The sequence below is a fragment of the Eretmochelys imbricata genome, chromosome 7 (genome assembly GCF_965152235.1).
Source record: "Eretmochelys imbricata isolate rEreImb1 chromosome 7, rEreImb1.hap1, whole genome shotgun sequence".
NCBI lineage: Eukaryota > Metazoa > Chordata > Testudines > Cheloniidae > Eretmochelys > Eretmochelys imbricata.
The window spans coordinates 91,369,580-91,396,508 of NC_135578.1; the positions used below are offsets into that span (position 1 = coordinate 91,369,580).

At 40.9% G+C, this 26,929-nt stretch overlaps 1 protein-coding gene across 1 annotated transcript; it reads right to left on the reverse strand.

Moving 5' to 3' along the window:
- Positions 1–1,893: 1,893 nt before the first annotated feature.
- LIPA (lipase A, lysosomal acid type) lies at positions 1,894–26,654 on the reverse strand. Its single transcript, XM_077822399.1, has 10 exons — positions 26,574–26,654; positions 22,763–22,874; positions 20,116–20,236; positions 17,195–17,393; positions 15,443–15,552; positions 14,794–14,930; positions 12,373–12,519; positions 9,903–9,974; positions 7,917–7,988; positions 1,894–6,114 (listed from the first exon to the last, which is right to left on the reverse strand). Exons 2-10 carry the CDS (start codon positions 22,871–22,873, stop codon positions 5,881–5,883), a joined length of 1,203 nt encoding a protein of 400 aa, XP_077678525.1. The 5' UTR covers position 22,874; positions 26,574–26,654; the 3' UTR covers positions 1,894–5,880.
- Positions 26,655–26,929: the final 275 nt, after the last annotated feature.

The window sequence follows — 26,929 nt, forward strand, 5'->3', positions numbered from 1 at the left end:
TAGTGTTGTTTAATTTAATGTAGTATGCATGACCTTTACATGCACGTAAAAGAGACTATTTCAATGTTACAGATTTAATTAAATCATTTGCTTAACACTAACATCCTGTGAGCGGTGATCAGCCGGTCATGCGGGATGGGTGGGGTGGATCTCACTCAGACACAGGCATCCAGCTTTACTGACAGGCATGCCCAATCATTCCTTTTTACGAGAGACACAAATCACACTTACTTCTACTTTTTGTAAAGCCCTCTGATATGGTCCCTAAAGGTCATCCTGCTCTGTCACAAAAGGAAGGAGATGCTGTTGGGGCTGCAGCGATGTCTTCTTCAGGCTGTCTCGGTAGCCTTGGTTTCTGCTGCCTTAGAGGCTTCTGTAGCTACTGAATTCTAAAGCTGCTGCCCTCTGGAAGATTCTGCTGCTGCTGCTTCTGCAGGTAGCTGCTTTCTGCAATCTTCTCAAGATGCTGTTGCAGTTGTCTCAGCTGCTGTTCTCGCTGCTTCTTGAGGCTTCTGATCTTCACAAACCGCCAAAACTCCATGACTAAGCCTGCTGTCAGCCTTATCTACAGGAACTCCTCACTTAAAGTCAATGTTAAGTTGCTGATCAATTAAGGAACATGCTCGTTTAATTTTGCGAAATGCTCCCTTCTAACGTCGCTTGGCTGCCGCCTGCTTTGTCCACTGCTTGCAGGCAGAGCAGCCCATTGCAGCTAGCTGGTCGGTGGTTGGAACCAGGGTGGACCACCAGCCCCCCATCAGCTCCCCGCTCCCCTAAATTCTCTGTGCAGCGGCGGTCCCTCCCCCCCACTGCCATGTGCTACTCCTGCCCTCTTTGCCTTGGAGCCACTCCCAGAGACTCCTTCTTGCTATGGGGGGGGGAGGAGGGAAGAGGGGGGCTAATGCCAGGGTGTCTCCCTATTCCCCCTGCTCACCCCATCTCCATAGAGCAGGGGGGACACAATGGAGGGAGCTTCTAGGCAGAAGCTGTGGTCTCAGGTCTCAGCAAGCTGATTTAATTAACAAGGCAGTGTACTGAAGCCTGGGGTCAGCTACTTGAAGGGGAAATGTGCATTTTTTTCACTCACACACAGGGTGTGTTTCTGTCTCTGTCTCCCCTCCCTCCTCTGCTGCCTTGTAGAGTGTGAGAGTTAACCATTGAGGGCTCAGTCAATTGCTAGTTCATTTAGCAGTAAGGCGTTCCCTGGGAAATGTCCCACCCTCTTGACTCCACCACCTCAACCAAGCTTGACAATCATCGTCGCTATGTACCAGTATTAAATTGTTTGTTTAAAACTTATACTGTGTGTGTGTTTGTATATATATAATATAGACCTTTGTCTGGTGAAAAAAATTTCCCTAGAACCTAACCCCCTCATTTATTTTAATTCTTATGGGGAAATTGGATTCGTTTAACGTCACATTTTTCAGGAACATAACTACAACGTTAAGTGAGGAGCTCCTGTACTGGCTGCTCTTGCAAGGTCTGCTCATTAACATAATGTATTAGCCTGGCTCAGCCAATCAGCTTCCTTGTACTTATCATATTTCTAGATCATTCCTATTACATCATACCTATAGATAGCTAAGCTCCTCCCTTTGATGCCATCTTGGGTAGAGCTCCTCCCTCTGATCTATTTTTAGATAGCAAAGCTCTTCTCTAGGAATTGTGGGAACTTTCCATACCCTAACCCTGTGTCTTTCACAGAGGATTATTGTGTCCCCTATTTTGAATTTCTAACTTTAAACTATCACTAATTACTGTTTATCTAAAGCCTTAATCTTAAAACTAACTACTGTTTTGTGCAAGTCAGTGTCCTGATACTGTCACCACCTTAATTTTTTCAATAGGGAGAGGTGAAATTTCCACAATATTTAAACTCCTTTTTTTCAGTTTTTCTCTGCCAGTCTCTATCAAGGTGCTGCAAGGTTTTTCAAAACAGCTAAAAGCAAAATCATGTTACAAGACCAGACTAGAATGAAGGTGCAGTGTCAAAAATTACACAGAAAATTTAATGATGTCTTTTCAGCCATCAGGTGCTATTTGAGCTATCTATTGTGGTACACTACAACTGGCTGAAACCCTCTGTGAATGCCCAGTGCACAGACCCTGATCCTACACTGGAACCCTGGGTAACCACCCAATCTCAGCTGAGATACTCACAAGGGTCCTGTATTATAGTCTCCCCCAGTTCCAACACACAACCCCTAAACCATGTTCCTTGGTCAGAAAGCCCAACATGACTGTGGCTTGACGAAGATGGGGATAGTGAGCATGAGTAAAATGCTTGATGTGGCATCAGGGAGGGCTCAGCAGGAGAGCATTCCCGTGACTCACACCTGGCTCCAGTCTCAACCCTAAGAGCAGATAACAGCAGGTGCAGACTGATCAGATGGCTTAAAGACTATTTGAAAAAGCTGCAGCAGGATGCAGGGATGCATCCTTTTAAGGGGGGCGGGGGCGGCAAGTGAGGGGATGGGAATAATGTAAGGCAGCAGATGGCACCTAAGGGCATTCAGCCAAGTCCTGGAGGAGCAACAGCCTAGAGGGGCAAGAAGCTGGAGGATTTCAGGACAGTTGAGAGCAGCTGGGGGTGAGTGTACCACATTAGCAGGCTTGTATGCACAGGTGGGCATCGGTGAAGAGGAGGAAGGACTGTGTTGCCCTGGATGAGTGTGTCTAAGCTCGGGGAAAAGGACTGTGATAGACACTACTAGACTGGGGCTGGTGATAAACATTTTGGCCACAGGCTTCCTGAGGAAAGGTGAAGGATGAGTAGCTGTGCGCCCCACCAGGCCACAAGTCCAAACTGAGGAGCCACCTCACCAGGTTAGCATATCTCAATTCTATGTGTACCACTGGTGGGATTAGAGGCCTCAAGTGGGGAAGACTGTTTTGGGCACCTCCAGAGACGGGTGGCGGGACTGTGCTATTGTTTCATTCTTGCTGTTAAATTCCTTTAAGTCCCCCATCCCCTTTTGGACCATTTATCTGTACCCATTCCCTCTAATATTCTTTTATATAAATGGTCTCAGAACCTCTGTATGAGCTATTGTTTTTTTGTCAGGGGCTTCCAGCTCCACGTAAACAAAGGGGGGTCTATGCCCAATCCAAAGAGAAATAGGTGCAGGCATGTGCTACCTTAGGACATTTATCAGCACCTGTGTCCAGCATGAAGAAGGAGGGGGTGGTACGGAAGATTTTATATCATTTTAAATACAGTACACTCCACTAGAATCATTTTCCTGCCCCCACCCAGCATATATGGCATGCTTTTTCCCATTCCATGTATTCAAGCACATCCTGCTGCCAGCAGATATACCTCCACAGGAACAGAGGCAGTTGTGGAGTTTATAATCCCTATCCCAGTCCCTGCAAAGAACAGAAACTTTGCAGAGGCTCCTGTGGAACATGGGATGCTGCTTTTGTGCTGCCTCCACTCATGCTGGGACTGCCCAAGGCAGCAACCTAGGGAAAGTTGATAGTTTGTGGACCCAGCTACCCAAATGCTCATTCTCTACTGTACTCACAACATGAACTTGCTGAGTTTAAGATCAAACATGTTCCAAAGGGGGAAACCCTAATGTTCAAATGCAATTTGCAGCTCGTGTTCAGCGTATGGAGACAATAAATGAAATTCATGTTCTCTATCTCAGAGAGTCTTGAGACTAGGCCAATGCATAGCAACATTGTTATTCACTGTATATCAGATTAACAGACAACGGGGTAATGGGATTGTGACTACGAGTGTGAAGAAGGAAGCCTTTTCCCCAGGTCACTGGTGTGAGGAGAAGTCATAACCTACTGTATGGAGGCTTAAAAGCCATGTGTTGGGGTCTCAGTCTGGTTCCTGTGAACACGTTATCAAAACTGGCACCCTTCTTGAAAGTCTCACATGAGAAGCCAGAGACTAAATGAACGATCTATTAGCTCTAGAGAGTGACCCTTTCACGACTGGGGTGAAGTGTGCATGGGCGTTTAGTCTGCTACCTTATCCCTACATTGTATCCGTCCTGGACACCTATGTCAATGAAATATTTTTGACAAACATTATATATGCATATGTAAAACTACATGCAACGGAACAGAAAACACCATTCCAAGCTCTGACAGATCATCCTGATTTATTGAAAAATATTTAAAGCATTTATGATCATGCACTGCGATGACAGCTGTCCAAACCACTTCACTCTCTTTCAGAGACTTCCTTTTTAAAGCAACTGAAAGTAATCTAAAGCAAATGCCAATACCAGGAATACAGAGCATAGGGCTCTGTTAGGAGTCACAACTAGGATATTAAGAGCAATTCTTTTAAAAAAAAATTAAAGTACCAGAACTTATAAATGCAAGGGACTCCCTGAGCCTCGATAAGGAGTAAAAAACTCCAAAATTATGGCTTTTTTTTTACAAAGAATTCGCCACCAAGAGTTTAATATCTAATATTTTCTATATCAAATAGAGGAGGAAGCCAACGGACAAAGGATGGCTTTGTGGTTAGGATTACAGACTGGGACTCTGGAGACCTTGGGTTTAATGCCTGCTCTGCTCTAGAAATCCTATGATCTCCTAGCTCTTCATTGAAGCCGCTGATTATGGATAGAGTTCTAGTGAAAATGGAGGCACAATATACCTGAATTAAAGAATTGTTACCTTTGGCCCCTCCTCTGCCAGTACTACATATTTGAGCCTTTTTTTCTAGTGGTTATCAGTGCAAAAAAATAAATTACATACATCTTCCACCCTTTTCACTGCAACTCATAACAAGTAACTGTTACAGAAAGCATTGTTTTCTTTTAACCTGTTTGCTTCTCCCAGCAATTTGCAAGGTCAAACAATAAGTAATAATTCTCATCAGTACTTTGCATTTTAAACAAAGGGTCTTAGTGTAGTTTTACATCAGTGTAACTCCAGTGAAGTCTGGAATAATGCAATAGTGAATCAGACCCAGAATATGTGACTCCAACTGGCGCTGAAAGCATGCAGTGTCAGCATGGATTCTTCTTGGAGTAATATTAGGAAGAAAGTAAACTGACAGGTTTAGCTGTTAAAATATGGCTAAGTTATGATTAAAGCACAGGAGAAAATAGCTAGGTGTCTTTGGTTCCTGTGCTGCCAGTGTTAAACTGTCACTGTATGAGCAAGAGCACTACTAAAAGGTTTGGAAAGATCTACAGTAGAACCTCAGAGTTATGAACACCAGATTTATGAACTGACCAGTCAACCACACACCTCATTTAGAACCAGAATTACACAGTCAGGCAGCAGCAGAGACCAAAAAAAAAAAAAAAAAAAAAGTACAGTACTGTGTTAAACAAACTACTAAAAAAAATAAAGGGAAAGCAGCATTTTTCTTCTGCATAGCAAAGTTTCAAGCTGTATTGAATCAATGTATAGTTATAAACTTTTGAAATAACAACCATAACGTTTTGTTCAGAGTTACAAACAAAGTCCAATCCCAAGGTGTTGGTAACTGAGGTTCTACTGTATTTGATTTTCAAACCCATGTTAATATTTTATTCAGGGGCAAGTGCTTATCTTTTGAACTTTCAGGCTGCTGACATGCAAAGTGGGTTAATTTGTCTTTTTAAAACCTATTTTAAATCCATGTAGATTTATTGATATTTCCTCTAGGCAAAGGCACATTATTGTTTTCTGACAGTATTACCACATTGCATGAAGCCAGCAAGATAGGAAAGGGACTGTAAGAATGAAAGAAATAACACTGTTTACATCGAAAATAGACATTAATCCAAACCAGTAGTCATTATTGGCATTTTTAAAGGCATTATAAATAAAGATGTGGTGCTATTGCCATGACAACACCACACATTCCAAGAGAGGCATTTAGCAAGATTTTAACCCCACACACCCCGGACAGTTTTACAGATACGTGCTCATCTCGTTAATGATTTCTTTATACATGCGATGGGGTGCGTCGAGACCCCAGATGAAATCCAGATGTTCCCATTCAGGAATGTGTTTGTGGTAAACCAGATTAGTGACTTGAGTGAGCAACATGCCCACATCCTTCCAGTCTGCAAGCCAGTCATGTCCACCAGTCCACAGTACAGTTGGCACAGTCATATCTTTTACTTTGTAGAATGGAGGGGTAGACTATGGGAGGGGACGGGGAGAAAAAGATTGCAATCTTTTAAAAATGAAAGCATATATACAAAAAAAACAACTCTGGCTTTAGAAAGAGCCCATCTGCTAAATGGGTTGTCTAGCAGTACTGCAATGTATTAGCAAATGCAAGAGGATAGAAGAAATCAGAATCCTAGCCCTTCCCTTTCTTTGCTCTGGAGCAGCAGTCACTGGGGGAGCAGCAGTCAATTCAAGAGAAGCCCTGACTAACTCCATGTTAAAACCTGCTCAGTAGGAAGAATGAGGTTTTTGGACATTGCAAGGTAATGTTGGATGAGTTATGTGTGCAAAGAGTCTACCATGTAAAATTTTAATCCCAAACCGGCTTTTATAGGTCACTATTACACTGAAAGTAAAATTACACCTACCAACGAGCCTGCATGTTTCTAGTCTGTATTGCACTGCTCAAGCTAGGATTACTGCAAGAGATTACAGTCACCGTAAAGCAAAAGAAGGGTAAACTTTTAATGCTATGCACAGAGATCTAGAGAACAATTTGATATCCAAATGAAGCTACAGAGGGGGATTTAAGTAGGCTGAAGTTTGGCCAGGGCAGCATAATTAACCCTATACAACTCTAATAATCTCACAGCACTTCTCACTAATAATCTAAAAACAGCCAGGCCTAAAGATGAGCAAATAAGTGATTTTTCAACTGAAGGGCCACACCAAAAACTCGGTGGGGGGGGGGGGGGGGGGATTGGTTTATTTCTAACTACAGATTATTTTTTTCACATTTTCACTGAAGTGAAAGAAGTTTAAAAACAAAATTGTTTCAGACTAAAACACACCCTAAAACTAAAATGCTAAAATGAAATTTTTGCATTTTTTTTGTTTTATCCTTTTTTAAAATATGTAGATATATTTCAAAACGAAAAGAGTCAAAACATTTCAGAATGGCCAAAATGAATGGGTTTGACATTTTCAAAATAAATTCTCTCCTTTTGGCTGAAAATATTTCCAAATTTGTGAATACTTTCAGTGCCCCCTAAATGCATTTTTTTTTTTTTTTTTTTTGGTGAATATACTATTCACTGAAAAACCTGCACCCAACTCCAGACAACACCTTGGTTAAGACCTATTTACTGCACCTCCTTGCAACAAAGTATCACCCCATGTCATATCTGAAGCACTGACTCTGTACTCGGAGACAACAGTGCCACCTTATGTCTAATAATTTCCTAGCGCCTATATCGGGGTGGCCAACCGGTGGCTCCGGAGCCACATGCGGCTCTTCAGAAGTTAATAGGCGGCTCCTTGTACAGGCACCGACTCCGGGGCTGGAGCTACAGACACCAACTTTCCAATGTGCCGGGGGGTGCTCACTGCTCAACCCCTGACTCTGCCACAGGCCCTCCCCTTATTCCTGCCCCCTCCCCTGAGCCTACCATGCCCTCGCTCCTCCCACTCCCCCTGCGAGCCTCTTGCACGCCACAAAACAGCTGATTGGGAGGTGTGGGGAGGGAGCAGGAGCTGCTGATCGGCGGGGCTGTTGGTGGGTGGGAGGTGCTCGGAGCAGGGGCGGGAGCCAATGTGGGGGGCTGCTGACATATTACTGACGCTCTTTGGCAATGTACATTCGTAAATTCTGGCTCCTTCTCAGCTCAGGTTGGCCACCCCTGCCTGGCCTGTATGTTTGCATCCCAGCTGCAGGTCCCTGCTTAATTTGCAAGGCCTCACTAGATCACAGCCTGACATGGTCTCCAGGCAGTTTTTGAAGTTTTCATTTTTGTATCTCAAGGATTGTAAGACTTCCATTAAAATTTCTTTACCTGGTTATAGTGAGCCAAATTTGCAGCCTTGCTTCCCCAGTCATAAGCTTTGAGTTCCCCAGATTTAACGGCCTAAAACATAAATATTCACACAAAAACATGAAGGTCAGTGTCTGCACTCAGGAATTATAAAGAAAGAACAAGATGGTTAGTTGGAGAACTGCCTTAATCCTGTGTGATTAAATTCAAAACCAAAGAACACACCACAGGGAGAGGAGGTACTGTTTTACCTATACAATGAGACAAAGATAACTGGAGCAAAGGAAAGCCAAATTGATTATAGCCTTTGTTCTTCTACAATATTCATTCTACTATTCCCACACCCCCTTCCCTCTACCATTCCCATGCCCGCTTCTTCTCCACAAGGTGTCTTAGATCTCACATTTTCACCTACAGATTATGGCCAGAAGCAGGAGCAGACACCATGTACTGAAATGGAATAAAGCATTTTATTAAGTAATACACAGGTGGCCAGATTTTTAAAAAGTTAAACATCCAATTGTGCTGGATTTAATCCAGACTGGGGGTTGCACATGCATATTGGTCTGTATATTTCAGAAAATCTGGCTCAGTGCCTGCAGGTCACTATTTAAGCAGTAAAGATTTGTTCCTCCAAAGCTGTTGTTTTGGTGCATTTGCATTGCAGCAAAGCAACAATGAATTCATGTCACACAAAGCCATCTTAGCCATTTTGGGAACAAGAAAACTTAGCCAGTTCTGGGAACAAGAATGGATCATAGCACAAAAAAAGAAAAAAAAAAAATCCAGGCCAATCACTCAGGCGCTTGTTAAAAGCCCTTGTTGGAGTTGGGTGGGGGGGGGGTCGGGGGAAGGGGAAGGGAGATGATCTCTGGTAAGCTTTTTGGCATGCATGCTAGGTTCTTTTAACTGTTTTCAGTATGTTTTATCTATAACGCTTTCACCTTAAGAATAAAATATGCTTGCTTAGACAGGGCTGCACGGTAACTTAGAACTGGGGCAATTAATCTGTTCAAAGCCTTCGGAGAGAAAGCAGCACACATGCAGGCCTGTTAAGGCAGCCTGTCTAGCTGGGGAATTCACAGTGTAGCAGCGTTAAAGTACCCCAGTCAGCACAGAAAGAGATGTGGGTCTCTGCCAGAGGTGGACAATTGAGCAGCCGGGAGCCTAGAAGGGGTGCCCTTACTGGACCATGGAGGACAAATACAGGTGCAGTTGCCCTGAACTCTGACAACCACATAAATGGAGTTTTCCTTTAAAACTTACTTAGTACTGTTTACAGTCCAAAAGTTTTCAGAAACAGCAATCTAAGAAACATGAATCTTTAAAACCAGCTTTCTGTATGAGCCTCTCCCCACTTCATTCCAGGCCCGATACCTAACCCATGGAAGCTCAAAGTACACTTCCCAGACCAACACACACTTTGTGTAGACAACCAGGTTGACTCTAAGATTGTATCTTACTTTCAAGCACCTATGCAGGGACCAGCAGATGCTGATTCCACAAGAAATCTCTTCCCGCAGCACAGGAGTACAGCACCTGCTTTATACCACTGAGATACAGCCACTAAATTAATTGCAAGTATGTGGACTGCAAAGTGTAAAAAAAACCCTACTGTAACTATCCACAATTTGTCCACTGGCCCTGCTACAGTATGCAGCTCATGGTCAGAAACCAAGGTTACTGAAGGAGAATCAAATGTTTGTTATAGCAACTTGATCTCTGATATGGTAGTTTAAAAAGCAGGCAGAAATACTGTCTGCTGATCTGAAGCACCTATTATTTTGCACTCATGCAAAAATATATGCTGCATCAAAAGGGAAATTTTAAAAAGTTTCCCTTGCAGTGATTAATACCTGCTGTTCTGACTTTCTCCTTAGTAGTCCCAGAGTCTTCTCAAAGTTGTGCTATCATGGGATCATTTTGACATTTTTACCCCTATTTCACTGACAGCAGTATTTTATAAACAAGTTAGGTCAACAGGCACTTTAGATTCAGAAGCTCTACCTGGGTCCAATGGATCATGTTTTGTACAGATGTCCCAGCAGGGCAGTGTGTTGAATACACGTCGACTCGGCTCTGCAACAGCAACATAGTTTATCACAATTTTCATCTATTAATATGCATCAGTTCCATCCTTTATTGCTTTTTGCACAACTGAATAGAGTAAGTTTAAAAGAAATAAGTTCTGATCAGAAAGTTAAGAGTAGACTAGTATACGCAAACTGGATAGGATGCTTAAGCCTTGCCATTAATTGAATAACACTGTCAATAAACATTTAGTTTAAAACTAAAGTTTGATCTAAAGCTGATGTTTTATTTTACCTTAAAATTACACTTTAAAAAAAAAAAACACACACCAAGAAACTGAATCTGACTAGGAATGTTTCAATGTTTTGGTCTGAGTTTTTTCCAAAAAACAAAAACCAAAGCATGGTTGTAAAGGAAGAGATGTAAGCCTTCTCCTAACACATTGAAAAAAACAAGGAGAATAGTATTGCTTAAGTTACTAGAAGCAAAAGTGAAACTAACCAATCTAGCTTTGTTTCCCAGCTGAATGAAAAGCAAACTAAATTTAGAAAAAACACTTCAGTTTTAATAGTCTATGGTGTCCTTAATACAAGGATTTTGTCATAAATATTGACTTTAAACTGGACAGTGATATGCATGAGTAATTTTTATATCAATTTACAAGTTTAAAAATTTTAATGTTAGCAAAAGCGTTCCAAGCTCTTCTAACTTTTAAATGCCTCCCTACACTATACTAGTTTTGACCTGCTGTTCAACCTACTTCTACTAATGTAGACTGTTGCTCCAAATAAGCTTCATTTATTTTCAGTTTAAAAATACTGTCTCCTGAAAGCTGAATCCTCAGACAGAGTAAAGTATTACCCAAATTTAGAACTATGCAAAATTGTATGGGGAGTGGGAAATTCTGCACACAAAAATTAGCATTTTCCCTATTTCATATAAATTATGCCATATTCAGATTTTCAATCAAAAAAATTTTTTTTAATTGAGGGTGAAATCCTGGACCTATTGAAGTTAATGACAAGACATCAGTTGGGCCACGTTTCAAATTGTGATTTTGCCCAAATAGTTCTTTTGTGACAGAAGAAATGATTTTGAAGATTTTCCCCACAATATTTTAGTGCAGTTGCATGGAAAAGCAAAAACTTAACATTGAAGTTAAAGTTTTGTTGGGAATATTTTGCACAATCTCCCCCATATGAGTGTCCCCATTTCATTGCTCTTTCAGGTGGCTTGATCCCACTAGAATGGCCAGTCAGATTTGCACTCACTCTCTCCATGACGAAACCCAAAGCTCCTTATGTCTATTAGAACATAAAAGCGACCATACTGGGTCAGACCAAAGTTCCATCTAGATATTATATCCAGTATCCTGTCTTCTGACCGTGGCCAATGCCAGGTGCCCCAGAGGGAATGAACAGAACAGGTAATCATCAAGTGATCCATCCCCTATTGCCCATTCCCAGCTTCCGGCAAACAGAGGCTAGACACACCATCCCTGCCCATTGTATTCTTACTATTGTGTCCCGACCACTGCCCCCAGCTTACAGTACTACTCCACAAACCAATTCTAAAAAGTGGCATTGTGGGATTCCATGTTTATGGTCTGTCACAGATGTCCAGAGCAATGTAGAGAGATGTTCTGCTATTTGGTGTTTTTTGTTGGGTTTTTAAACAAAAACCCAACTCTGGAAACTCAACCTTGAGACTGGAAATTTCAAGCTGGATTCTTTCCTTCTGAAGTTTTATCACCAGCAACAAAAGGTTCCGCAGGCCAAATTATGCCCTCATCAAAACATACATCCCTTCAGTCTTTAAATTGCATCTTCAGCGACACCTCTGCAACATTTCCTCCAATGCATTTGTACAGGCATAACCGATTAGGACGTGGTAGACAATTTTTTACAAAATTGCTTTTCAGACTAGAAATGCACTTAACCAATTTGTCCACAACACACCTGCACTGTCTCCTGTGCTTCAATCTTCGTTTGGAACACAGAACAGCTACAGACTTTTAAACTGTACAAATTGACTCCTAGAAAAACAACTGCATATGTCCACTATGAGATCTGGAAATCTCAGCAGCTCTTGCACATGGATACATCCCAAGCTGTGAAGTCTAATTTTTACTTCTCCCTTCTCTCCATGTTCTATACCATTAATTCTCTTCACCATCTATCCATCTTACCCATGTTCTTCCCACAAAGTACAAAAAAATTGTTTCATCTTTTCAATCCATTTTTAAATTTAGTTCTATGTATTTTATCAACTGGACTGTGCAGCTGGACTCCTGTCCACAGCAAGAAAAGATACTCATTCAATCTCTCAAGAACTAGAAGGTATTAAACTTCTTTTAAGGTACATATGGAGTATAAACACTCTTAAATCATAGTCTATACTCTTAAAAGTCACAAGGAGATGATTGCTAGGTGTATACAGAACATACCATGTTTAAGTTTTTCTCATCAAAACCACATATAAGAAAGAAGAAATTGCCACAAAGGTCATCCAGTAATCTGTGGGTACAAACATGAGTGGCAAGCCACTTCAGCAATGAACTCTGGGGAAGGAATTGCTTCTTTCCAAACATATCCTGCAAAATAATAAGCAAATACACATAACAGAAGGCTATTTACTTTTACTCATACTTTAGCTTTCTTGGGATAACTACTTCAATTCATAAAAGAAAGATTAAGAATGTTTCTCATTACACTCCATGTGTGCCTAGATCAGAGGTGAGCAACCTTTCAGAAGTGGTGTGCCGAGTCTTCATTTATTCACTCTAATTTAAGGTTTTGCGTGCCAGTAATACATTTTAACGTTTTTAGAAGGCCTCTTTCTATAAGTCTATAATATATAACTAAACTATTGTTGTATGTAAAGTAAACAAGGTTTTTAAAATATTTAAGAAGCTTCATTTAAAATTAAATTAAAATGCAGAGCCCCCCGGACTGGTGGCCAGGACCCGGGCAGTGTAAGTGCCACTGAAAATCAGCTTGCGTGCCGCCTTTGGCACGCGTGCCATAGGTTGCCTACCCCGGCCTAGATCATTACTCTGTAGCGAAATATATAATTAGTACCTTTGCTATCAAGTTAAGAACAGAATAAATTATTCATGGCTACCCAAAGAAAATCCATGAAAATTCCAATTTTTTAAAAAGTTTTATATTCATTATGTCAGAGAGGGCATGTCAGATTTCTGCTAAAGGTTAAATATTTTAAGCTACATCTGCTTAAATTGGGATGCTTGATATCTGAAGCTTCCTCAATTCAAACGATGTGAATAAAACCAAGCTTGCATTGTGGTGGCAGTTTCCTCTTGCAAGATATTTTTAAAAAGTCCAAGGGTTTGAACATGATCTACAGAGTGCTTTTTACTCACACTGACACAGCACAAAGTCGATGACTTATCCACTAGTTTATGGTTCATTGGGTGGTTCCACAATAGCTCACTGTGCAAGTCACTGTGACTGGGTCAAGTTTCACAGCACCATGTGAACAGGTGCATTTTTCTATCAAATAAAAGCCTCTTAACTGGGGACACTGATCAGCCTATTATTCTAACGAAGCAGCCACCTTCACTATGAGAAGAGGGACAGAGTGAGCTGGCAGGTGTTATTTGGCCTCATCTCTATCTGTCTGAGGGGAGAAGGAGAGCCAGTGGCAGTTACAATACACAAAAATATCTATTCATGTCCTATGGTTAGAAAAGGTGCATTACGCCTAACAGAGATAAGGTGACACTTCCAAAATCTAAAACCTCCTCTGCCAGAACTCACATGGCTCCCCCTCCTTCTCCCACCAAAGGATAGCTGGGTGGATGGAGGTGGGCAGTCCAGCCCCTATACACAGCAGCTAGTGAACATCTTCACTGTATCCTCCTTCTGTTTCTTCTCACTCTTTGTTTGGCAACTTGTGTGAAAAATAAGAATTTAGAATTTCAAGTCTGAAAAAGCACCATAGTATTTTTTACCAGCTCAACTCTCCTTAATGGGATCAGCATTTATGCTAATACTCGCCTGCCCAAGAAGCAGGCATTAGATTAAACAGGGTCTCTAGGAGCCATACCAATTTAACGGAGTGGAACATGTGAGTTTATCAATGGAAAAATCTATATAAAGACTGAAGTACACAGAGGTGATTGCTAAATAAATCTGCAGAAACTGATGACAAATGGAAAATATTGTATATAAAGGAAGAAAGGATATCACATGACCCTAGTGACATTGACTAATTTATATATACCAGTCATGGCTTTTTGGAAACACAAGTCCTAGAACCATGTGCAAATGAGTAAATGGAATACTAATGCTTTCAGGTTAAGCCCTGTTTATAAGATACATTTTAAGTTTTAACTTTCCCCTAGCTTCTCCTGTCATGTATTTAAATTTCTCAGCCTGCTGGTTCAATTCTCCCATTTTGAAGGCTTTCAACATCCTTGTGTATGGTACAAAGATAAACAGTGTTTTCAGATAGCATGTGATCCATCATCATCAAAACAAATGTCTGCTTTTACATTATTACTCACTTTTTTTTTTTTTTTTAATGTGGAACATGGAGCGCAGTGGGCAGCATCAAATACATTTTGTGGTCACTGGGGCAAATTCTACTCTCAATTACGCAGTTATCAATACAGAAAACCATCACAGAGCAACTCTAGACATATACTGATACAAAGTCAAAATTTGGCTTAGAACTCATGTTGTGCATGTTAATCTTCTGTACAAGTGTGTATATCGCAAGAGAGGCACATTCATATGCATTAAGTCTACACGCAGTTTTATTTATATTCTCTACTAAAACCATTTTAAATGGGAAAGAAATACTCATTTAGGTTTAAAACAAATATCTTGACTAAAATACATACCTTGAGCAGCAGCTCTGGAAGCACTCCAAGTTTTGTCAGAGGGCTAGTGGAGAACTTGACTGTGGCTACAGGTGCCAATGCAAAAAACATTTTTATTTTCTTAGCCAGCTCCGGCATAGTTGAAAATGCGATGAAAGCTGTAAAAAAAATATGACTGCTTAAGACAATATTTGACAGAAACTAAATCAGATTTTTAGCTAGGGCATGTTTTCATTACAGAGTATGTTTTAAGTAGTATGTTTTAAGTTCTGAATTTGGAAATTGTGTATGTGTTTAGAGAACAATTTGAATTAGCATCAGTCCTGTATTTCTTTAAATACTGGTTTGGTTAATTAAAGGTTGACCTGAGCATCAAATTCTAGCTGGAGTGATGAATCTATGATTTTTCATATACACTTTCACAACTCTTTAGAATATTTGTTTTTACATAAATTGGATGAATAACATAGTCTATTAGCTTAATTTACTGTTTTATATGTTTTCACTTCAAATAAATAGGTGAAAGTTAATTCTCTAGCCTTTTAGTTCTAATGAGGATACAAAACAAACTGTACTAGTAAATCCGTATTTTATTATTATTTAACCAGAAGTGTGCAAATCTCTCTTTTAAAACAATGTATTCAAGTTAAATTAAAATGTCTTAACATACCTATAGTGGTACCCTGTGAATGGCCAATGTAATAGATTTTCTCCTGTCCAGTTTTATTCACAATAAAGTTTATAGTGGCAGGAAGGTCGTATTTAGCCATTTCATCAAAACTATAACATAAAGACAAGAAGATGGCTATATAAATAAAGCTATAAAATTTCCATATCAACATACACAGAGTAGAACTATTGAATGGAACTTTAGTACATTGAAGATTAGTCAGATAAGAATGAACAAAAACTTCCAAAGGTTGATTCCAAACAGCCAAACTCTGACCAAGATTCACTTAGGGCTTGATCCTGGCACCACACAAGCCAATGGGAATTTTCTCATTGATTTCAATGAAGGCAGGATCAGGCCATTATAGCAAATTTATAGTTCCCCACACTATTAGCATATTAGCACATATATAACCAGGATAAAAAATTGGAGTGGCACAATCTTGTTTAATCTGTTACTGAAGTGGGGTAGTTGACAGAGCATAAGAACAGCCATACTGGGTCAGATCAAAGGTCCATCTAGCCCAGTATCCTTGTCTTCCGACAGTGGCCAATGCCAGGTGCCCCAGAGGGAATGAACAGAACAGGTAATCAAGTGATCCATCCAGTCACCCATTTCCAGCTTTTGGCAAACAGAGGCTAGGGACACCATCCCTGCCCATCCTGACTAATAGCCATTGATGGACCTACCCTCCATGAACCTATCTAGTTCTTTTTTTAACCTGTTATAGTCTTGGCCTTCACAACATCCTCTGGCAAGGAGTTCCACAGGTTGACTGTGCACTGTGTGAAGAAATACTTCCTTTTGTTTGTTTTAAATCTGCTGCCTATTAATTTCATTTGGTGATCCCTAGTTCTTGTGTTATGAGGAGTAAATAACACTTCCTTATTTACTTTCTCCACACCAGTCATGACTTTTAGACCTCTTTTATATCCCCCCTTAGTTGTTGAAAAGTTCTTTCCCAAGTTGAAAAGTCCCAGTTTTATTAATCTCTCCTTATATGCCAGCCATTCCATCCCCTAATCATTTTTTGTTGCCCTTTTCCTCAACCTTTTCCAATTCCAATATATCTTCTTTGAGATTGGGTGAGAGCAGGGTGAAGTTTTTCAGATGAACAGTTTATTTGCCAAAAAAATGCAGATTTGGCCAAAGAAATTTCAAGGGAAGGGATGGGAGGGAGTCCTGGCTATGGGGTATTCAGGGTGGGGGGTGTCTCAATCTCCTCTCTTGAAGCTGTTTCACTTTGTATAAAAATGTGCATGAATAGTCATTGGGCCAGACAGAGAGCAGGAGAGAGAATGACTATATCCCCAGTGGTTGAAGGAAAAGACCTGGGTTCCAGTCCCTGCTCCCCAGCAGGAATTCAAACCTGAGTCTCCCACATACAAAAACAATGTCTTGACCACTGGGCTAAGGGGGAAACCCTACTGCCTTGGCTGTGAATTGAAAGCTTCGTTTCCTTTTATTTTTTAAATATGCCTGGAAACAAATCGTTTCATTCAACCCAAAAGGAAATTTTTCCTATTTTTTCAATTCACCAAAAATTCAAAAAGTGTTTCAGTTTGACCCAAACCAACCTCTACTCTCTCGGCTCCAAGAACTTCCAGGAAACCAAAAATTCAGTGATCGGCACAGCACTAATAGTGGGGGCATGGTATCATGGAGGAAATGAGGGAAGGAAAGGAGTGGTTCCTGTTGACAGCATGTATAACATGTAATAAACAGCACTCCTCAGAAATGAGATCCAGCTACCTGAAAACCCAGAATTCCTCTTGCTTCACTGTATAGTGTTTATGCTTTCTGGACCAAGTGTTCCCCCTGCTGTTTCCCATCCAAACATCATAGCCAGCATCTGCCAGCATAAAGCCCAGGCTGTTGTTGTCCAAATTTGTGATCCAGTTACTACCATCTGCAAGAAAACCATGCTGCAGAAAAACAGCGGGCTTGGGACCTGAAAGATAAAGCATGTTATGTAGTTAAAAATCAAAGCTTCATGTTCTCCTGGCACTGAACTCCTGACACAAATTCTAGTGAGTATTCAATATTTGCTTCATATCTATATTTGAGTGGTTAAGCTATAGGACTGTAAGATGAGCAGCCTTTATGATACTCACGTCTTAAATTCATGCACTGTAATCTTCCATAATAGCAGGTTTTTAAAGAAAAAGTTATTTTATTCTTGTTATGGGTTTAAAAACATTACATTAGGTTCTTAACTAGAGCAAAAGACCCTAGTATTTCACACACACCCAAAAGCGGAGAGAAAAGCAGGAACTACAGCAAGACCATAGCGTGCTATTTATAAGAGGCCTGATCCTGAAGGCATGCTAGCTTTTCTTCATTGTCCTTACTCCCCTCCTCTTCCCACAAGGCCGTAGAAGGCATTCTTATAGGTGAACTCCAGGGATCAGGCTTTTCAGGCTAAGACAATGACAAACTAAGATGGTGTACCACTGTCTTTAGCATCAGATCCCCTTCCACTTTGTATCAACATTAACATCTGCTGCAGGTTCTCAGAATGCATAGGAGCATGGGAATGGAAACTGGGATTGGAAGGTGAACTTACTTTAATACCTTCCATTCATGTACTGATGTTGATTTTTAGCACTCATTAACAAACTGAAAGTCATTGCCATTTTTCTTTTTAACTCAACAAAATTTCCCTTACTGTTTTTGCAGCTGTGAAACTGTAGACTGTTGTGGACTTTCACTTCAAAAGATAATGTCATACATAACAGCAATTAATCCCATTCACATTTCTCAGATATTGCAACAGAAACATTATGAAATATGTGCCCTATGAATTCTGTCAGCAGTAAATATACACTGTTTGGGAAAAGATACCAGGTCCATAACAGCTTGAAGTCAACATGAACTTTGAAGTCTTCATTCTTCTTCTAGGGGATCCTACTTGACAAAAGTTGCTCAGTAATCCTTGTTTTTAAAAAATTAAAAGTATTTTACAAAACATGAACTTTGATACTGCTTCCTCCTTCACCTCCTCATCACTCTTTTGAGACGGGAAACTTCACTCTATTTGCTTATGTTACAGATGAAAGATTCAATAAAAAAAACCTACAGAAGCATAATCTATCTTCACTTTGTGGATTTCTCAGGATTTTTTAAGCACAAATATAAAACTAGCCAAATTGACTAGCTTGCCTTGTGCACCAAACTGTCTGCCTCTATGCTCTTTGAGATAGTAGTTAGGGCAAACGTGCTTCAGAGAGATCAAATCAACCATTAAGGACAGACAGATTTTTTTGCCTTTGGTAGAAGAGGGTCTTTTGCCATAGTATTTGTTCACACCTGCAATTATAGGATATTAGCTTTTTCCCCCTTCCATAAGATACATATGTATGCATCACACATCTTCACCTTTTTAAACTCCATGGGTTCAGACTCTATCCTCAGATATAAGCATACAACTCCCACTGAAATAAATGATAGATGCATGCATGCCTTAGAGGGCAGAATTTACCCCAAGGGACATTAAACATAATTTGATTCTGGCCAAATTCATCCAATGCTATTCAGATCTACAAGCATATTAGTTTCCACAGCATAATAGTATAGCAGATCTAAGACTGTTTCCTGCACATGCTTCTCTTCTTCCACATCCATTTTAGTCTTATTTTCAAAACATTCTATAGCTTAGGCCTTGCCAGTACCTTTGGCCTCATTCCCTCCTATACACACTCCCACTCTCTACACTTATCCCAAGCTTCTCTTCTGAAAACTCCCTTTGTCTCCTCTTTTGATTTCCCCTCTCCTAATTTTGTGCCTTCTTTCATGCCACTCTTTACGGCTTGGACATCCTCCTCCTTAGTATATGCTAGTCATTCTCCTTCCCTGTCAAACACTTCTGAAAGGCAACCACTTCTGGCGAGGCAATAAGCAACAACATCCACTTGGCCCTCTGTCTTGGCTTGGGTGCAGTACAGCTTAAAATATCCAATTTCTTTAGAAACAAGATTTTTTTTTTATTACTACAATATTTTATGTACTGTAAATAGCTATGTACAATATGGTGCTATAGTAATTATTACTTTGCTTTATAGTTTCTTATAACGACAAGGATGCTAGAATCTAAAATCAAATCAACTTAGTCTAATTCCTATTTCCAGGCAGAAATCAGAAGAGCATTGGGATTTTTGTTTGTGTTTTTTTTTGTTTGTTTTTTGTTTGTTTTTGTTTTGTTGGGGGAGGGGAAGTGTCTTTCTGGTTTGTTTTTCAACAGAAGAGGAATAGGACCTGCCCCTACCTTTAGTGTTAGTCAAAGTTTTTAAAACCAAAAAAAGTTTAAAAAATGGTATTTTCGCAGACAGACAGACTTTAATACATTCTTACTTTAAAAAAAGTTACCATTTCTCTTATCATAAAATGAGTTTTTTCAGTAAACATAAAATTTCAACACACACACACACAAAAAGTGTCTGAGATCCTGCAAAATACAAACCACTTACAAATTCTGAATTTTGGGGGGAAATCCCCCACCAATAATCTAACCACTCTAACATAGTCTGCACTGTTATTTTCCTTTATAAGTAATTGTAAACCACATAGGTTACCAACATTTTATCCTGGTCAGGTTTATTACAAGAGCTAGCACTCTCTAAATCAAAGTGATCTTCTCCAAGGCTTCCCTTTCTTCAGGCAGAAGTAAATCTTACCCTTCTTCCTCCCATGGCTTTTCTTCCCATGAGGAATTCTGTTAATGCTAAGGATATATCCATCTTCAGTCACCACTTCGTGCTCCTCACTAGGGTAGCCTCTGTAGGTAACAATTTCACTCTGCAAAAAGAAAAACAAAAGCTTTTAACTGAAACTTTTGACATTTTTAATTCATTAATGTCTGTAAAGTGCTTGGAAGTCTTTCCACAGACAACAATATAGAAGTGTGATGTCTCCATTGCTGTGGCTATGTCTGGTAGGTGGTAGAGAGAGACCATCAGGGAAAGGTTTGTTACTAGGTGATGATGTGTTCTCTACTGCACGTGTTTCAGTCACCAACGAGAATTAGGCACCCAACTCCCACTGACTTTCAATAGGAGTTCGGCACTAACAATTCTTGGTGCCTTTGAAATCTCTCTCATCTGTCTCAATGTCCAAGCCCTACAGAGAGAGAGCTCCAGATTCTAGTTTGTATCCCAGGCTAAAGCTGGTAGTCTATGTCTCCACTATAGAGAAGACACATAGGTCATCTAGTTTGCCACTAACCAGAGGAGACAAGAGTGCTGGTGCTGGAAAAGGGGGCAGGAGAAAGAAGATTGGGACAACAGGATAAAGAAGGGAAAGACTGAAGTGACAGAAGGACGGACAGACAATGCTCACTGAAAAGAGCAAACATCTGTCAATGACAGACAAGTGATGTCACCAAAAATTGTGCTATCAGTGGCAGATGACGGGATGCATCTGCCTTCTAAAGGGCAAGATTTTTAAAACATTTCAAATATTAGAGGCATGATCCTTACTCTTATTTATCACTCATGGAACCCTATCACACTTAAATACATCATCTAAATGACCCACAACACAGCAGGTTTGAAACAAAATGTTGTATAACAGTGGCTTCAATAAAGTCATTTATATTATGACTTAACCATTGCAGCAAGAACAGGAAAGTTTTGCACACTGTTCAGATACGTGGGTTATGGCTTTTAATGTCCGACACTAATGCTATAAAATAGGACTACTAAACACCATCTCTTCGAAAAACTCACTTCTATTCCATCACTAGCAATTGAGTTAGTTCACAAACCTTTAATAAAAAAAAAAAAAAAAAACTCATTTAGCAGAATCATTTAGAAGATGTGTAAATGCCTAACCAGTACACTGCATGATCCTATTGGCAATAACTGTAGTTACTATTTTTTTTTAAAGTGCTCAGAAATATGCTAGGTGTTGTACGGAAAAGGAAAATTCTCTCTTCCCCAAAGAGTTTATAAGCTAGTTTCAGATGTGATGCAACAAGGGAAGGTAACAAAGAGCGTGGGGAAAATGAGAGGAGGGGCAAAGGTGCCGATAAGATCACAAGTAATTAACAGCAAGTCCTTACCCAAGGACAGAAAGAGGGAAAAGCAACAAGAGTGAAAGCAAAGGGGGAGCAAAGCAACTGTCAGGAAAACCTTACTAGGAAAAAGTGGTTTTAATAAGTACGGTTCCTTCTAGCAGTTTTAACTAGAGTGGAGGTAGGGCCACAGAGTATGATCTGGAAAAAGGTGTAAAAAGTGGGGTAGCAGAATTTACAGATGATACAAAATTACTCAAGATAATCAGCTTTGGACCTAACTAGCAAGAGTTACAAGATGATCTCACAAAACTGGGAAACTGGGCAACAAAATGGCAGATGAAATTCAATGTTGATAAATGCAAAGTAATGCACATTAGAAAACTTAATCCCAACTATACATACAAAATGATGGGGTCTAAAATTAGCTGTTGTCACTCAAGAAAGATCTTGGAGTCATTGTGGATAGTTCTCTGAAAACAACTGCTCAATGTGCAGCAGCAGTCAAAGATGATAACAATGTTAGGAAACATTAAAAAAGGGACAGGTAAGACAACATAACATTATCATAATGCCACTATATAAATCCATGGTATGCCTACACCTTGAATACTGCGTGCAGTTCTGGTCACCCCATCTCACGAAAAAATATTAGAATTGGAAAAGGTACGGAGAAGGGAAACAAAAATTATTATGGGTGGGGAACAGCTTCCATATGAGGAGAGATTTAGAAGGTCGGTACTGTTCATCTTGGAAAAAGAAATGACCAAGGGGGAATATGACAGAAGTCTATAAAATCATGACTGATGTGCAGAAAGTGAGAGTGTTATTTACCCTTTTATATAAGACATGAGACAGCATATAGGCCAGAGATACATATTATTTATATATGTTACTTCCTGTACATCTTTCTCACATGCACACCCATACCCACAATCAATCCAGAGCTTTTTTCAATTTGCAAGCAAGGAGGGAGATGGAAACAGAATGTCGCTGACAAGATTCCTGCTTAATGTCAGGCGTGTAAACAGGTTAAGCAATTTAAAGAACTAGGTTAGGCACTTTCCCTCTGTTCTTTATTCCAGACCTACAACAAGAGCATTATTCATTAAAGTTTAAATAGGCAAAACACCCTTCCACAGTTAAAGTAATCAGTTTCAAAAGTCAGCATTTTCCCACAGTAAACATACTACAATATCTAAGATAACTAGAGTTATTCACTATATATAGTAACCATATGGTAACAGATGACAATCAACAATTTTTTTTAAATGGTAGCTATTGAATGAATTTTACAATACATAACTTACAATATTCATAGATGTTTCAGGATCCACATTTCTTCTTCTTCTGACAAATGCTTCTGAACTTACAATTCCTTGGATCAAACATGCCACAATTATAAAGAGCCACATCTTCATTCTGTAGAAATATATTTCTTTATTTATTTGTGTAAGAAAATAAGGCTTTGCAAAAACTACACTGTATAACAAAGAAAAAAAGATTTATGCTGCAAAAGAAAAAAAAAGCGAGACCCTGAGGTTAAGTTGTATGGCTTCTTCTACAGAAGAAATAAATTGGCTGGGGGAGGAAAGAGGGAAAGGAGTAATATACAAAGAGTCACAGTCTACTATAATTGAGAAACTTTTCTGCAGCATTATTTGTTTTCATGAAGACTTCCAGTGGATTTAATACAAATAAATCAAATATTCTTCCCTTCCAAAAATCAACATTTTCTCAAATGGTGATGTAGTGGACCAGAAACAAAAACCATTATAACAGCACATCAATATTAAACAAAGAATGGAGAAATCTGGGCCAACTGTATTAAGCTGTGAATGTACTTCCCTGGATTTGCTCTTATAAAATAACTAAGAAAATCACTACAGTTTTCTTGTGCAAACTGCCCACAAAAGTGTAACCATCTCCCATTAGTAATATTCACAATGCTATTCACCTACAGTTATATCCAGCCCTGACTTACCCATCTCACAGCATCCAATGCTATTAAGCTTAACTTGCCAAAAAAAAACCAACAAAAAACAAACACTCAAAAGCAGGTTTCAGAGTAACAGCCATGTTAGTCTGTATTCACAAAAAGAAAAGGAGTACTTGTGGCACCTTAGAGACTAACCAATTTATCTGAGCATAAGCTTTCGTGAGCTACAGTTCACTTCATCGGATGCATGCATGAAGTGAGCTGTAGCTCACGAAACCTTATGGTCAAATAAATTGGTTAGTCTCTAAGGTGCCACAAGTACTCAAAAAACAGACTTTGGGGAGGGGAGGAATGTCTTTAACAAGGAAACAGCAGCTCCTGCCACTGTTAAAAACCTTTCTTTCCCTTTCCCCTTTACACCTCATAAGCACTTCTCAGAGGAGGTAAAGGACCAAAAGGCTCAGGGGCCACTGATGCGACCAGATATTTTTATTACTAAAAAAAAAAAAAAAGGTGGCCGTTAATGGTTTATAAACTTTATTTTTTTCCCCTTCCAACTGTCTCATGTTATTTTTCCCATGGGCAGCATATAACATACAAAAACCTGTGAGAAGGAGCCCCACGAAAGCTTATGCTCAAATAAATCTGTTAGTCTCTAATGTGTCACAAGTACTCATGTTCTTTTTGCGGATACAGACTAACACGACTGCTACTCGGAAAACAGCCTAAGTGGCTCCCACACCAATAACTTCATTGACAAGAAGGAATCAAGGTGACTGAGGTAATATATTTTATTGGACCAACTTCTGTTGGTGAGAGAAAAGCTTTCGAGCTTCCCAGAATTCTTCTTTTGGTCTGGGAAATTTAGAGTGTCACAGCTAAATACAACGTGGAACAGACTGTTTAGTATAACTAGTTAACACATTTCATGGGACTGTTCATCTTGAAATCTGTTAACTACTCATGCTAAACAGAACAGCAGTACTTGTGGCACCTTAGACACTAACGAATTTATTTGAGCATAAGCTTTAGTGGGTGTCATAAATATAAAGGGAAGGGTAAACCCCTTTGAAATCCCTCCTGGCCAGGGGAAAGCTCCTCTCACCTGTAAAGGATTAAAAAGCTAAAGGTAACCTCGCTGGCACCTGACCAAAATGACCAATGAGGAGACAAGATACTTTCAAAAGCTGGGAGGAGGGAGAGAAACAAAGGGTCTGTGTGTCTGTCTATATGCTGGTTTCTGCAGGGGATAGACCAGGAATGGAGTCTTAGAACTTTTAGTAAGTAATCTAGCTAGGTATGTGTTAGATTATGATTTCTTTAAATGGCTGAGAAAAGAAATGTGCTGAATAGAATAACTATTTCTGTCTGTGTATCTTTTTTGTAACTTAAGGTTTTGCCTAGAGGGGTTCTCTATGTTTTTGAATCTAATTACCCTGTAAGATATCTACCATCCTGATTTTACAGGGGGGATTTCTTTATTTCTATTTACTTCTATTTTTATTAAAAGTCTTTTTGTAAGAAAACTGAATGCTTTTTCATTGTTCTCAGATCCAAGGGTTTGGGTCTGTGGTCACCTATGCAAATTGGTGAGGCTTTTTATCCAACATTTCCCAGGAAAGGGGGGGTGCAAGTGTTGGGAGGATTGTTCATTGTTCTTAAGATCCAAGGGTCTGGGTCTGTAGTCACCTAGGCAAATTGGTGAGGCTTTTTACCAAACCTTGTCCAGGAAGTGGGGTGCAAAGTTTTGGGAAGTATTTTGGGGGGAAAGACGCGTCCAAACAGCTCTTCCCCAGTAACCAGTATTAGTTTGGTGGTGGTAGCGGCCAATCCAAGGACAAAGGGTGGAATATTTTGTACCTTGGCGAAGTTTTGACCTAAGCTGGTAAAGATAAGCTTAGGAGGTTTTCCATGCAGGTCCCCACATCTGTACCCTAGAGTTCAGAGTGGGGGAGGAACCTTGACAGTGGGCTACAGCCCACTTCATTGGATGCATGCAGTGGAAAATACAGTAGGATGATTTTATATACACAGAGAACATGAAACAATGGGTGTTATCATACACCCAATAATATCGTCCTACTGTATGATAACACCCATTGTTTCATGTTCTCTGTGTATATAAAATCGTCCTTCTGTATTTTCCACTGCATGCATCTGATGAAGTGGCCTGTAGCCCAGGAAAGCTTATGCTCAAATAAATTTGTTAGTCTCTAAAGTGCCACAAGTACTCCTGTTCTTTTTGCAGATAGAGACTAACACAGCTGCTACTCTGAAACCGGTCACGCTAAACAGTTTGTTCCCTTTAGCTGACACACTCTTCCCAGAGCTGAAAAAGAGCTCTGTGTAAACTCAAAAGCTTTTCTCTCTCACCAACAGAAGCTGGTGCAATAAAATTACCTACCTTGTCTTTCTAATCTCCAAGGACCAACACAGCTACAGCAATACGACATACAAGAATCAAGACAGAATTCACTGCAACACCTTCAAGAGTCAGAGATTTAGCAATATTCATGGCATCTCTAAAGCAGGGGTTGTCAAACTGGGGGTCGGGACCCCTCAGGGGTCACAAGGTTATTACATGGGGGTGGGGGTCGTGTGCTGTCAGCCTCCACCCCAAACCCCGCTGTGCATCCAGTTCCCTCATCTATAAAATGGGGATAAATACCTACAATAAGGGGGGGCATTTAAGTACTTTCGAGAGGAGGGGGAAGCCACACAACTGTGACCCAAAGAGGAGGCAGGCTGTCCGCTATCAGTATTAATTTATTATTCGCCCTGGGGTAGCACTTGAGGTCGAGGATCAGACATAGTTCAGGCCCCCAGCGTGCTAGGTGCGGTACAAACATCTAAACAACAATCCTACGACACAGCACAGAGAAACAGGAAGCCGCCGCGAGCGCCCCGGCCCTCGGGAAGCGAGGGCACAACTAGAGCTAGGCATTAAAAGAACGGCAGGGGCCAGCGCCGGTTCCCCCGGGGGAGTCAGCTCCAGGCCTCACGGCGCCCTACGAACACGGATCCCGGCGCCCTGCCACCCGCCAAGTCTCTTGCCAGCGTCACCGCCCAGGCCGTGCTGCCGGCGCGGGGGAAGGTCTGCCCCGCTCCGCTCCGTCCGGCCGCCGCCGCGGCAGCTGTGCAGGGAGGGCGCGCGGGTGGAGCCAGGCAGCGGCCGCACTGACCTGAGCGGAGGCTGCCGCGGAGCGCGCCGGCCGGGCTGCCGGGGACTCGCAAGGGGCCGCGCGGCTGCTGCTGGCGGCGGGGCTGCTGCGCGCGACAGAGGCGACGGGGGGGACGCTTCGCTAGCACCGCCCAACCCTGCCGGCCTCCTCAGACCACGCCGCGGCGCCAATCAGCGGCTTCGGGAGCAGGGGTCGCCCCGCCTGCCTCCCTCTCTCCCCGCCCCGTCCAGCTCGGCCTTGGGCCTGGGCGGCGGAGGCCGGTTGAGCTGAGAGCTGGAGCGGAGGCTGCTGCAGGGACAGGGGTAGTAACAACAGCCTTGCTCCCGCCACACCTGCCAAACTAATTCCATCCCCCT

Coding starts and splice junctions, on each gene's coding strand:
- LIPA (XM_077822399.1), bottom strand. CDS start 22,873: ATGAAGATGTGGCTCTTTATAATTGTGGCATGTTTGATCCAAGGAATT. Junction 17,394..20,115: donor AAGCCATGGGAGGAAGAAGG/GTAAGATTTACT, acceptor TTTATCTTTCAG/GTCCCAAGCCCGCTGTTTTT. Junction 9,975..12,372: donor ATGAGAAAAACTTAAACATG/GTATGTTCTGTA, acceptor TTGCTGTTGCAG/AGCCGAGTCGACGTGTATTC.